Genomic DNA, 13,377 nt, shown 5'->3' on the forward strand with positions numbered 1-13,377 from the left:
AAAACATAATCAAACTCAATCTTGAAATCAAAAAAATATAGTTGGAGAATGTACAGAGAATCAAAAGAAATAAAAAAATAGATTATATATTTGTATTTTATAAAAACCTTGTATATTCTATTTCTTCGTAAAAGAAAAAAAAAAAAACTGAGAAAAAAGAGAGACGGAGAAACAGAATTAAAAAAATTAAAAAAAGGTACATAAAAAAATAAATAAATAAATAAAAAATAAAAAGAGAGAAACAGAGAGAAGAAAATCATAGAGAAACGGTACAGAGAAGTGAGACGGCATAGAGAAAAAAAAATCGTTTGCACTTGCAGAAAAATTGTACCAAAAGAATCAGAGAAAAAATAGAAAGAGAGATAGAAAAAGAAAGATAACGAAATATAGAGACGAATAAAAGAGAAACGGAGATATATATATATATATATATATAGAGAGAGAGAGAGAGAGAGAGAGAGAGAGATAGAGAGAGAGAGAGAGAGAGAGAGAGAGAGAGAGAAATATAGAAGAATTAGAGAGAGAGAACGAAATTTAATCCTACAAGTGGGGTTTTTTGTGGCAATTTACACAATTAATTTAATCTCACTTGAAAGGATTAGTTAAGTCACTAAAAAATGAGTGGCTTAGCTAACCATGTGTGTATGAGATTAGTAGTCCCATGTGAATAGACTACTCTTAGGAATAGAGTGTTATCAAATAAATGGCTAACTATACCTAGTGTTAACTAGTCCAATTCAAAGGTCTATTATGCAAACTAAACGGGCCTAATTGTGGAAATATAATAGATAAATAATGAAGGATGGTGTTGGCCACTTTGGCTAAGCACCTATTATTGCTTAATCTATTGCGCATTGGTCCATTGATCCGTATATTCCGTCAAGGTCACGTCTGCATTGACATCTGTCTCTTCCTTTTCATGATTTTATCTTTTGCTTTAATTTAATTGCGCTTAAAATGCGTCAAATAGGTGAAAGCGAAAGCGAAACATTTCCTCAAGTGAGGCCTACAGGGATTCACAACTACATTATGCACAATAATTTTGAAGTGGGCGGTGGAAAAATCAATACAATAATCAAAATACCTAACTTAAATATGACAGCGAAAAGGAAAGGAAGAACAATCTTATTGATTCACAATGATAATGCCTTTTGGACTATACGTTTTATTTTATTTAAAAAAAAAAAACAGTATTATTATGAGTAAGTGAAAATAATTTTGAGTATTTTATGTTTTTTAATGTTTTTGTTTCGAAAAGAAAAATTAAAAGAGAATAAAAAAGTTTTAATAAACAAAGCAAAATACTTTGTTTTTAATGCTTTTTGGAATAAAATTTTTGTTTGGAAAATGTTTTAATTTTTTCTTGGAACGTTTGTTAATGTTTTTGTTAAAATAAAATAAAAACAAAAGAGAAAAAATAAAGTTTTATAATATTTTTGTGTCCATTATAATATGAGTGCCGTGTTACGTTTATGATGTATTGTTGGATTTATGTTCGAAATCAAAGATTCACTTATATCTTCCATCGCTTATCCATGTCAGCATGCTGCATGTCTATCCTAACAAAGTCTTGTCAAGTTATATTAAATAGTATAGTCTTCTTTTAAATTGATTTTAACGAAATTCTTTTAAATTGGGAGGAAAAAGTTTTCTTTTAAAGTAGTCTATCAAACTATATGTATTCTCACATGTATTTTTAAAAATACATGTGAAAATTCTTTAAGTATCCATATCAGTTTAAGAAGATGGTTTAGGTGTTGTAACAAAAAAAAAAAAAAAAATTACAGCATGTATATTGTAATTTTTCAATAGTCTAAATTTAATTTCACTCTTTCCTTCCTCTTTCTCATTGAAAAAACTAGATATGGACAGTTAAAAAAATTACTGCTGCAGATTTTTTTTTTTCACATTGTCTAAGCCAAATTATCAGTTAAATGGACTAGGTTAAAGAAGATTCTAGGCTTGAAAAAACAAACTTTACCCCATTAATGAACCAAATCCTATCAGATCTGTGTAATTAAGCGTGTTTGGGCTGGAATAGTAGTTGGGCCTAATGGGTGGGGGGGTTCTCGTGTTCGGCAAATTTGTGCGCCTTGTATATAAGATATTCATTCATATTTCCTCACATGACCAATTAAGAGGCCCCACAAAATCAAGTTCCACCGCCCAAACATCCTCATTTCCGAAAGGTCACACACTTTAGCGAGAGAGAGAGACAGAGGAGAGACGCGCAAAGAAAGCGAGAATGAACCCAGACGAGGTGTCAAGGGCGTTCGTGGAGCACTACTACTCGACGTTCGATTCGAACCGAGCGGCGCTGGCGAACCTGTATCAGGAGGGCTCCATGCTGACCTTCGAGGGCCAGAAGATCCAGGGCTCACAGAACATCGTGGCCAAGCTCACCAGCCTCCCCTTCCAGCAGTGCAAGCACGCCATCACCACCGTCGACTGCCAGCCCTCCGGCCCCGCTGGCGGCATGCTCGTCTTCGTCAGCGGCAATCTCCAGCTAGCTGGTGAACAACACGCCCTCAAGTTCAGTCAGGTATTTCTTCAAACACCTAGCCATCACAGACATATCCACACATTGTGTTAACCGCGTACTGCTCCCTTCTCCCTGGACATTTTGAGTGCGTGAAATGTTTAGTTAATGCTTGTTTTTGAAGGCGTACCCATCGATTTATGCACATGTAAGCATAATATACTGCGAGTGTAAATCAAACCTTCGATTGCTTAGACATGTAGTCTATGTAGACAAGCTTCCTAGTGTTTTAAGGGCATCATTCTGATGCTAGTAATATTTTTGGGATAGAAGTTTTTGATATTCATGTCTACATGATACTCCAAAAGAATTAGTAACCACTGGGGCTTCCCGTAATTGTTTATATAGCCCAATTTAACTAGTATACATCCAATATGGGACTTTCACACATGCCCATATACAAGACCCCCACAATCTAATCTCGGGTACCACCTTTTGATTCTCGGTTGTAGTATTTGTTGAATAAGGAAGACATGAGTGTCTAAGAGTATCTTTGGTGAGTCAGTAGCAAGATCTCCACTTCGCGCTGCAATGTAGTATAGCTGGTGACTTTGATTAATCTTTTGCAATGTGAAACTTTTGGAAAGGAGGGGGTTTGCCAAAACCTGGTTACTGATCTGCAGCATTCTTGGAAAGGGCCCAAAGGGGAGACTTTGAGAGTGGTGTGTCCAATTTTTTCCACTAGGGTGGTGGACACTTGATATTTGAGTGGGGAATTGATCACTTGTTAGTGAAGGTATTCGAGGTTAAACTGCTTCACGCTCTATTGTAATTGTTATCTTCTAACTCTGTTTCATGCGTTTTTCTGTAGATGTTCCATCTGATACCGTCACCGCAAGGAAGCTTTTACGTGTTGAATGACATTTTCCGCTTGAATTATGCATAAGGAGTGTTAAGACCACTCAAGAACTTGACAGAGGAGTCTGTATTGTTTGTTGAACATCGAACATTAAGACCTGGTCGTCTAATGTTATTTAGCTTTTACGCTTTTGGAAGGGGTAGTGTACTTTATCTTTGGTTGGCTACATGTTTGTTTTCTATGTTTGTTCATTTTGAAGAAGGTATGCTATTTTGATTGCATGCGATGATTTAAGCAGTATACATGTTTCAATTTCATATGAATGAGCTGCCCCATGCATTTGGATAAAAGGATGTCATATTCATACTCGTCATCCTTTTAAGTTTGGATACAAGCATTAGCTTGGAAAAGTTCCACGTTTTTCAGACTTGGGGTAAGGTGGGATAGCAAATCTTGTTTTAGGGTTAGTCAAGGCGGCTGGTGTTCTAAACAATGCTTCTTTATCCATGGTGTATTTCTCAAACTTCTGGGTTACCCCCACACCACCTATCCCACGAGTCTTCTCTTATAGTTAGGTGGTTAAGGTTGGATTTGCTTTGTATACAACAATGGTCATTATGTTTATTTGTCCTTCCAGGAGAAGAGGGGAGAGGGGGTTAGCTTGTATATGATGTCCAGAATGCTGGATATATTTGCTTTCCAGGTTGGGCTGAATGAAACAAACATTCATTGTTCAGATCAAGTTGTGCTGCTGAGAATTTGTTAGGAGTCTTTGTCAATATTAGGAGTAACAATTCATGTTTATCTGTCAGGTTCAAGTCATATCGAGTTATGAGTATAAGACTATATAAGTTAATCTTAACCTGATCTATTTAATTAAATGGGTTAGACTTCTCGATTTTAACCTATTAATTTCGTATTGACTTCGTGTCGAATTCGCTGGTCTTGTAAAAAATTGCCAGCCTTAGCCAATATTAAACTATTAGTACTTAGTTGTGGACTAGTGGTTGTTTCATGGGTGAACATAATAGATGCTATGAGAAGTCTCATTCTAGGATGGATGAGATCATGAGACTGCAAATTTAGCTAGGGTAAAGAAAAGTTATACGTTTTCAAAAATTTGAGAGGGGTATCAAAAAGTGCCCTGAAGCTCATTGGGAGAGAGCAAATCAAAGGATTTTTTTTTTTTTTTTCTTTTTTTTTTATTATTATTATTATTTTCTCTGGCAAATAAGAGTTTGTATGGTCCCCATTGAAATTTTGTGAGAATCATTCCTTGTTATACGTCTCAAACCAAATCCAGTTTCCGGCCAAAAACATCCACATTTCTGGTACCCCACCTGAAAATCACGGACAAAGTAGACTATAATCGTGTGGGGACAGCCAACCAACTCGTAATTTGGTGCTCAACTAAAAACCACTTTAACATAGTGGTGGCTTGATCCTGTATGAAAAGCCACCACCAGAATGTTGATCTCATAAGCAATCAAAGACTCTGCTTTTGAGCCACCTGGTTATAAAGAAAAATGTTAGACACGCTCATATTTTACTTTCACCTCTTATATTCTCCATAGTGCGATGTGATACTGTCACGTCAACTCCAAAAAAGTTATTGCATATCCCTTCCCTTGCAGGTCGTTGGCCATCTAACCGAACCTCCGTAGTAGTTGTGACCAATCTAGTAACTACAATCACCAGATCGGGTGGTCTTGATCATCTCTATGGGACAGTAGATTGTGAGTGTCTGTAGCGATTATAAATTTTTCCTAACATTAACCAGGTGGAAAGAAATAGTGGAGATGTAGTAGTAGATTAACTTAACTGGTACGTTTAACTTAATAATTTATAAATATAGTAGTAGTTTTCACATGATGGGCTTAATTTTCTATAATAGAGTGCAGAGAATTGGTTGTTTGTGGGGACAAACGCCCCTGTGTGAGTGTTGCCTCCGAAGTTTCCTTCGACCGTAGTGCATGTGAGGTGTAAAATGTGAATCCGAATAGCTTGATTCTCTAACCTTCACTTTTCCGTAGTCATCAAATCCTTGTCGCTTCCTCCCAAAGCAAAGACCTCACCTTTATAATCGTCTTTCTTTTTCAATTCTATGGCCACTCATCATCATTGTAGACTTTAAGAGTAGTGATCGAGGTGTAAACAGGGAGACAGCAAGAAGGCGAAGATGTCGGATTGGGGGCCTGTGTTTGTGGCGGTGGTGCTCTTCATCGTGCTCACGCCGGGGCTGCTCATTCAGATACCGGGAAAGCACCGATTCATAGAATTCGGCAACTTCCAGACAAGTGCGATTTCCATACTGATTCATTCCATCCTCTATTTTGCTCTCATATGCATCTTCTTGTTAGCTGTTGGAGTCCACATGTACATGGGCTCGTAGCCCCCATATCTACAAGTTCCCTAGTTCCTAGGACTGGTGTGTGCTTCTGTTGTTTGATATAATGTGTGTGTGATGAAATTACTTGTAACTTGTACTACAGGTTTACGAATTCTCCATTGATTTGACCTATTAATTAATGACAAATGGTTTTAGTCTGAGTGGCTTGTATATATAGTTCTTAATTACTCACATTTACCTGATCCAAAATTCTATAGATATTACACAGGAGTAGGGATGGAATCCCATGTTGAAAATTTTCCTTCAATCTCGTCCAAAAATTCGTGGGTTATACAGAGTAAACCAACTAAAAAGTCATAGGCTTCATATTCTCATGCTCTCGAATTGGTTTTGTCTCTGCACTTCTGTCCCACTTTACTGACGTGATGTTGTGGCTCAACTCTTGGAATATTGCTTCGGTAGCCTAGAGTCTAGAGTAGAAGCAATTTATTTTGTGGAGGAGAAGCAATACTTGGATTGAATTGATGAGGGCTGTGGAGAAACAAAGTGAGTGTTTAGCAATTTTCAAGTTTCAACATGTTGTGTTAGTGTGTACTTTCTAAGCACAGCCCAAATAGAGACCCGTTAATATTATGTTAAATCACCGCTTATTTTTAATAATTTAAACTAACATAAAATGATTGATTTAATCATTTAATTAATATTATAACAAAAAGTATAATGAATGACAAAGTAAATATAATTTCCCATAACAAGGATTAGCTTGAAAATGATATAATTAATCTCTTCATATTCTGATTTCATGAGGGCTTACATGCATGGATAAAAAGCGAGCAGTAAACAAAAGAGTAACATGAGCATCAAACTCCTAGTCCTAGCTAGCTAGCAGCCTGATTTGCTTGCTTCCTATACGTAGAGGTGAATGTGAAAAACAACAAGAAACAAAATGAGAAACAAACCGAAGAGAACTGTGTGCACAAACATGGAGGCAATACTAGTCTTCATGTTCATAAAACCAAGTGGCCCATTCCTTCCGGGCATTTGAAAGATTGTTCCCGGCGTCAGAAGTGCAAACAGCGCCGCAGCAATGAGAGGAGCAGCCCAATCGTGCATCCTAAAACTCTTATATACCAAACTTGCTAAAACCCACCTTCTAATAGAAGAAAGAAAGAAGAAAGAAGAAAGAAGAAAGAAGAAAGAAGAATCAATCCAAGCATATTAAAAGGGCTTTGGATTCCATGTTTATCATGTCCTCGAGGCCTTTGGAGGGTGAATAGGAATAGGAATCCCCTAAAGCAAGAGCACGAATTATAAATCACCCACCGACTTTTATCCTTTTTGTTATTTTTAAAGTTGTTTTTGTTCCGTTGGATAAGGCAAAGCATCATTTTCTATTGTTGTCAAGCGCACAATGAGTGGAGGGGGTACATAAATATGCAGTTTGCAGTCAATTGCAGAACCGCAGGGCAGGGTGGAGGTAGGTGACAATGCTCCATCACCGTCCATTTCAGCACTTAATTCCAATTTCACAAGCATTTTTTAAAAGAGGCTGCAGTGGCAGGATCAGTCAAAATTAGAACTTAAAAGAAGGAAGTGGGTCCATCACCTCTTTCTTTTTCTTTTCGTGTATGGATCCATCACCTCTTTCGAGAGGGAAAATTGGTAATCTTAGGGTCCCACACGTACGAAGTTAAGGAATTTGCATATGGTTGTAAATGTAATTTCAAAGGATTGAGGTCATTCGATCAAGATTAACGGTCTGGATTAAGTTGGCCGGACCATCATTAATTTAAGCGAGTCAGGCCACCTTTTTAAGGAGGGATTTTATTCTTTCAAAAGGTGGTTGAGATAAGATCTTGGTAAATACCACCCCTTTAAAGAGTTATGGAGATGGTTTATTAGTTTCTTTTGATTTTTTTTTTTTTTTTAACTTCCCCAATAACATAACTACACGTGTACCCGAATGGAAGCAAGTAGCACCGACTGGAGTAACTCACTCGGTCTATCTTGGGTGCTTTAGAAATTCGTTCCATTACCCAACTGTCACTCTCGCAAAGCTCTTTTTCACTTCCATCCTCATCCCCATTGCGTTGCCTGAAAGCTACCCGCTTCTCTTGCCTTACCCTAAGCCCACACACCCACTTCTCCGACACTCAGATTTCGCATTTTTTTTGCTTATTCTTTCTAGAAATGGCGGATTGGGGGCCTGTGGTGATCGGTGTGGTACTGTTCGTGCTACTCCAACCGGGACTTCTTTTCCAGTTTCCGGGAAACAGCCGCCAGCTGGAGTTCGGCAGCTTGAAGACCAACGGCAAGGCCATAGCTGTCCACACTCTCATCTTCTTTGCTCTCTACGCTATCCTCATCTTGGCCGTCCACGTCCACATCTACGCCGGCTAATCCGGTTGTCTCAGCTTCTCTCTCTCAGAGTCTCAGGGTTTGGTTTCTGTTCAAGATCTGTGTATGTTTTTCGATGATTAATGTTATACTTTGTTAGTTAAATATTCAAAGCACAGGTCTTTTTGCTGCCTTTCAATTTCAATTTTAATAAGAAAATATAGTGTAATTTTCAGAGATTAAACAGTTAGATTTTGCTAGTCAAGCATGGAGCTTATAGATCCTAGATCCTCTCCATTTGGTTCAAATTTTGTTTGATCAGATTTAATAGTGTATAACTAGATGTATAGTTATAGTTAGATGTTGTAACCATCACAAAATTTGGATAAAAACTTGAAGAATCCCAAAAGCTTGTGGAGATTTGGGTGTATTTATAAATTATATTATATCAACAACTAATTACATGGACCCTAAGCTTTATGTGCCCACCAAGTAACAATTCCACTTCTATTGCCAAAGGGATGATCGATTATTGTCCATCCTAATATAACAAACAACACCACCTTCACTCATCATTTTCATCTAAAAACTTCTAACTTATTGGTTTGAATTCAGTGAGTCATCATTTTTACTACAATTTGTTGTTAAAACTGTGGGCATTGTTTCCGTACAAATCAAGTCAAAACACAAGCGCAAGAATCGCAACTACTAATAAATATTTTAATGGCCGGAATCATGGTAAGTGGTAACTGTGTCTGCCCCACGTGCTGGGACCTCGGACTCCGACATTTAATTTGTTGGTTCTACAACCAATTAAATAAGGCACACCACCCGTATTAGTTATATATATATATGTGGGGGTAGATCTCCTTTGTTGTGCATTACAGAACACAAGCATGTTCTTTTATCGGTAAATTTGACAAGAATTTAACAGGAAATTTGAGGTTTAGTCCATTGAATTAAATGAGCGGAATTAGAGTTAACTTATATAGTTTTATGTTGATATCTCTACACAATTCGAACTTAACACGAACATAAAATTGCCACCATGAGCCTTATAAACAAATATACAGTGTTACGTACGGCTAGCCTTGTGATAACCTTAATTAATTGTATGATTAGATGCTAAAACCTATAAATATACAAGAATCCTGCAAGATTTTATTTATATTTCTTTGTTTTCCCTTCCTTTGCTTCTTATGATGCCAAAATACTAAATGAACTTAAAGAAGATGCAGACTTTAATCAGATCAAACTTAACAGCCTTATTGAGAAAACTCAAGGCCTCACTATAAGACAATTTATGCCAAAACGGAGACAATTTTCGAATTTTCACTTTAATATAAACCAAAGCTAGCACTAGCAGCAGGCATCCGCACAACCATCAACAAGGAGCCCAGTAAGGGGAATTGAAGATGAAAACTTGAAGAATACAAAGATAGAAGAAGAACCCCATCTTGAGGAGGGAAAAAAAAAAAAAAAAAAAAAAAAAACCTTGGAACAAGTTTGGATCAATTAACGTGTATGTGAATACCAATTGCAATGACCAAGATGGTGTATATGCAAAAGTATATAATGGCATGAACCAGAATGGCAATCCCACTAGTGTACATGTTCCCGAACTCCACCACCCTCGCTCTTGCCGGCAGCTGGAACAGCAACCCTGGTGATAAGAGGATGAATAAAACCACTGCGACGACGACTGGCCCCCAATCTGCACCCATCTCTCTCTTTGATCTCTCTCTCTCTCTCACAGATGAAAAGTAGATATGGGAACTTGGGGATTTCTGTTGGAGTATGGATGGGAGAAGACAATGATGCACCACCCAATATGTAGAAGAAGGAATGAGAGTAATTTTCTTGGTGGCGAAGGATCAGATGGGATGCTAAACTTGGAAAGAAAGAAGACACAGAGTTTAAAAGAGAGGAAAGGTATGTTATGTTAAGTGGGTTTGCTTTATGGAGATGAAAACAAACACCTTTTCTTTCATTAGCTTCAAATAATTGTTCACTAGAAGGCCCTCTTTTCGCTTGCTTTAGAGATTGATGAAGGTGGAGGCTTTATTAAAGAAATGATAAAAAGAAAATGCATGGTGTAAAGGTGGAGTCAAAGCTACGCGTGTTTTGAATGCTTCCTTCCTTGATTTACATCTTTACATAAAGAGATGAATGCATGCATTAAGGAATGTAGTGGCTAACAAAAGTAACAAGTGAAGCACAAAAGAATAAGCTACAAATGTGAACGCCCTCAACTCACGAGCCTGTTTGGCGAAAGTTTTATTTTTAAACTTTTGCTAAAAATATGTTTTAACCATTTTTAAACTTTTTGAATCCTTAAAAGTGCTTTTAATTTTATTTTTTTTGCCAAATGACAATTTTTTTCTTCAAACGGGTTTTTTAAGTGTTAAACGCACTTTTAAGCTCCTCAAACGCAATTCCAAACAGGTCCTACACGTGTCACTCGCTATTCAAACAGTAGATGACTATGAAGTTGAGGAAAATGCCTCCGATCTAGTTTGGAGGAATTCTATTAAGAATAAAATGTAAAAATTTATTTTGGAAACTTTTAACAGACCAAATTTGAAAAAATTTGTTCAATCCAAAAACTTAGTCCTTTGTTTTTATATGGGCTGGCCCGAACTACGGCTGAACTCGGAGTGGGCTCAGCTCAGCTGATACTAAGAAGTCAGCATCGTCACTGGGCTTTTGACAGCTCGACCCGGATTGAATCATCAAAATCCGAAATGCGTGCCCCTGTTTTTCTTAAAGCCGTTACGTTGTGACAACAAACGCAGCCAATGCCTAGTTTAGATAGCGCTTTCGCAAGACCAGCCGACCAAGGAGAGGAAAGATGCCACGCTAGGCCGACCAATGGCGTCGTATCCCGTAGTTATCCAAAGCTACGTTTCGTTGAATCCAATGCCCTTTCTGCCGATTTGTCCTCATCGATTTCCAACACTTCTATAATACTTGTGTTGGCCTCCTTATGCACACACTCACCGATTTCAAGGGGCTACTCGGTTTCGAGCGGCTTGGGCACAAGCAACAAAGAGAGAAACAGCCATGGCAGATTGGGGCCCAGTTGTAATAGCAGTGGTGCTATTTGTGCTGTTGACGCCGGGGTTGCTGTTCCAGCTCCCCGGCAATAGCCGGGTGGTGGAATTTGCAAACATGCAGACTAGTGGGGTTTCCATATTAGTCCACACCATCATCTACTTCGGACTCATCACCATCTTCCTTATTGCCATTGGTGTTCATATCTCCACAGGATAATTTTATGCATCTATTATCCCATCTCTTGTTTTGCTCTTCCTGCTGCTTCTGTATTTTTTTTTTCATCTTAATTTGTTCATGAACAAGGTAGCAAGAAGGAAATGGTAACTTAACTTATGCTTAGAAAGCCTCTACTCCAACCATCTAGTTCAGGAAAGAACACAGCCCTCACAAATTAAAACAATACTCGAATTATTTCTTCACGATCAAGTGTCGAATAGATTCTTTGTTAGGCAGTAAATGAATTTCTCAAGGTCAGTTTGATTAATTCACAAGCAATACGGTACAACTACCAAGGGATTCTTAAGAAATTGCAGTGACCACTAAAATCTGCTCGTGCAGATTCTTTATAAATAATAACACCAAATTATACAACTGCAAAGAGGGTTCTCAAGTAAATGAAAATCACGCAACCAAGTGGCAGAAAAATACACTGAAAGAACTTCAGAACCCCGAGCCAAGTTGGCATCCATTGCCAGGGCCAAGAGAAACATATCGATAAAATGCAAAAAAAAAAAAAAAACATCCTACTAATCTCTTGTACACAATATAGCTAACCTCAAAAATCATCTCTTCTTTCTAGCTTTCCCATGCTTCAACTAGTCGTAAGCCTCAGCTTCATAGTTCCATGCTGCTCAAATCAGCACCCAGTAAAGGAAAAAGGAAAAAAACAAAAAAACGGGGGTAAGCATGGTGTCTTCTAAACCATTATCATTTATCCACATAATTTTTTTTTTTAAAAAAAATAGCTTTAAACAAAACGACAGAAAACTTTTACACTAGAATCGAAATTGTAACCCAGAGACATGGTAACTCTGGCAAGAGGCTCTTACCAGGCGCATTCTTCGGGGAGTCGACGGGGCAAAGAATGGAGCGGCCAAATTCGGACAAAATGGAGACGAAGCCAACGAAGTAGAAGAGCAAGACGAGCCCAATGACCAAGGGCATCAGTATGAAGCCGATCAAGAACGTGAGGGAGCCGAAGAGCATCAGAGCCACCGAAATCCCGATAAAGAGCGAGCCGAAGGCGGCGGGCGATGTCGTTTTGGAGGAGGGTCCGACGATTGTTAGAGTTGGAAATGGGAAGGGGAGGGGAGGGGTTCGGAGGACGTGGACGATCATAGAGCAGAGCTCGAACAAAACGCTGGATTGCGGGTCTTGATCTCTCATGGTTTTGAGGAATTTGGAGGCTTTTGTTTGAAGGTTGAGAATTGGGATTCTATGGTGGAACGACAAGTGACTGCTGTGCTGAGTGGGGGGAGTGATGGTTTGGGGAAAATCGAGACGAGTGGATAAGCTCACGGATCATAATCCTCTCCATCTCGATCATTTCAAATAATTTTTTTTTTCTATTTTTAACCATCAGATCAATCTATTATTAAACTTGTGGTAGATTAAATTTGTATAAAGTTTACACGAGATCACAAATTTAACTGTTAAGCTGTTAAAGTCTGTTTAGTTGGCGAAATAAACCTCAGAATAGAATAATTATTTATATGAAAATGTCTAATTTCATATACACAAGAATATCTATTTTTTATGGAATGTAATAGATTTTTCAAAAAATTCCTTACTATTTTTTATTTTATTTTAACCTTAAAATAAAGAAAAACCTATAATTGCAGGGGTGGCTGGCAATCCCCTCCTTTTTAAGAAGGGTGGGGTTTTTGATAATTTTAGTTTAACTCTAATTAGAATACATATGTTGTTACCAAACTAAAGAATAAGAATAACTATTCCATTTCACTTTCATTTATTTTTGGTAATAGTTATTCATTTTCTTAACGGAATACTCAATCCACAAACCAAACGAGCCCAAATCTATTAAAATTATAGCATGAGATAGGAAAAATATTAGGAAAATATTGACGTGATTATTTCTAATAAGTTCATGATAAAATTAGATTTTGAGTCATGCTATATATTATTATTTCAACCATCTATTTTTACAAATCTAATGAATTTATCATTAAATTTGTGAATTCATGTAAAATTCAATGATAGATTTACTTGTTCATTTTACATGGAAATAGTTAAAAGATAGTTGAGATAATAATTTTATCATTTCTCTTAGATTTC

At 37.4% G+C, this 13,377-nt stretch overlaps 6 protein-coding genes across 6 annotated transcripts; 3 read left to right on the forward strand and 3 right to left on the reverse strand.

Annotated features, from left to right (window-relative positions):
- The first annotated feature begins 2,139 nt into the window (after positions 1 to 2,139).
- Positions 2,140 to 3,632, forward strand: LOC132181386 (nuclear transport factor 2B). Its single transcript, XM_059594581.2, has 2 exons — positions 2,140 to 2,542; positions 3,351 to 3,632. The coding sequence occupies exons 1-2, from the start codon at positions 2,246 to 2,248 to the stop codon at positions 3,423 to 3,425; spliced, it is 372 nt and encodes a 123-aa protein (XP_059450564.1). The 5' UTR covers positions 2,140 to 2,245; the 3' UTR covers positions 3,426 to 3,632.
- A 1,610-nt stretch (positions 3,633 to 5,242) lies between these two features.
- LOC132182727 (uncharacterized) lies at positions 5,243 to 8,224 on the forward strand. Its single transcript, XM_059596050.2, has 4 exons — positions 5,243 to 5,714; positions 6,168 to 6,181; positions 6,519 to 6,524; positions 7,877 to 8,224. Exons 1-4 carry the CDS (start codon positions 5,518 to 5,520, stop codon positions 8,086 to 8,088), a joined length of 429 nt encoding a protein of 142 aa, XP_059452033.1. The 5' UTR covers positions 5,243 to 5,517; the 3' UTR covers positions 8,089 to 8,224.
- LOC148586043 (DUF3339-domain containing protein) lies at positions 6,447 to 6,990 on the reverse strand. Its single transcript, XM_088516270.1, has one exon. It carries the CDS (start codon positions 6,799 to 6,801, stop codon positions 6,595 to 6,597), a length of 207 nt encoding a protein of 68 aa, XP_088372396.1. The 5' UTR covers positions 6,802 to 6,990; the 3' UTR covers positions 6,447 to 6,594.
- Positions 8,225 to 8,349: 125 nt separating the features above from the next.
- On the reverse strand, positions 8,350 to 10,120 carry LOC148586044 (uncharacterized). Its single transcript, XM_088516268.1, has one exon. The coding sequence runs from the start codon at positions 9,747 to 9,749 to the stop codon at positions 9,537 to 9,539; it is 213 nt and encodes a 70-aa protein (XP_088372394.1). The 5' UTR covers positions 9,750 to 10,120; the 3' UTR covers positions 8,350 to 9,536.
- Positions 10,121 to 10,566: 446 nt separating this feature from the next.
- On the forward strand, positions 10,567 to 11,425 carry LOC148586045 (uncharacterized). Its single transcript, XM_088516441.1, has one exon. It carries the CDS (start codon positions 11,089 to 11,091, stop codon positions 11,296 to 11,298), a length of 210 nt encoding a protein of 69 aa, XP_088372567.1. The 5' UTR covers positions 10,567 to 11,088; the 3' UTR covers positions 11,299 to 11,425.
- Positions 11,426 to 11,615: 190 nt separating this feature from the next.
- LOC132182306 (uncharacterized) lies at positions 11,616 to 12,619 on the reverse strand. Its single transcript, XM_059595510.2, has 2 exons — positions 12,132 to 12,619; positions 11,616 to 11,929 (listed from the first exon to the last, which is right to left on the reverse strand). Exons 1-2 carry the CDS (start codon positions 12,466 to 12,468, stop codon positions 11,898 to 11,900), a joined length of 369 nt encoding a protein of 122 aa, XP_059451493.1. The 5' UTR covers positions 12,469 to 12,619; the 3' UTR covers positions 11,616 to 11,897.
- Positions 12,620 to 13,377: the final 758 nt, after the last annotated feature.

The sequence above is a fragment of the Corylus avellana genome, chromosome 5 (genome assembly GCF_965113065.1).
Source record: "Corylus avellana chromosome 5, dhCorAvel1.hap1.2, whole genome shotgun sequence".
NCBI lineage: Eukaryota > Viridiplantae > Streptophyta > Magnoliopsida > Fagales > Betulaceae > Corylus > Corylus avellana.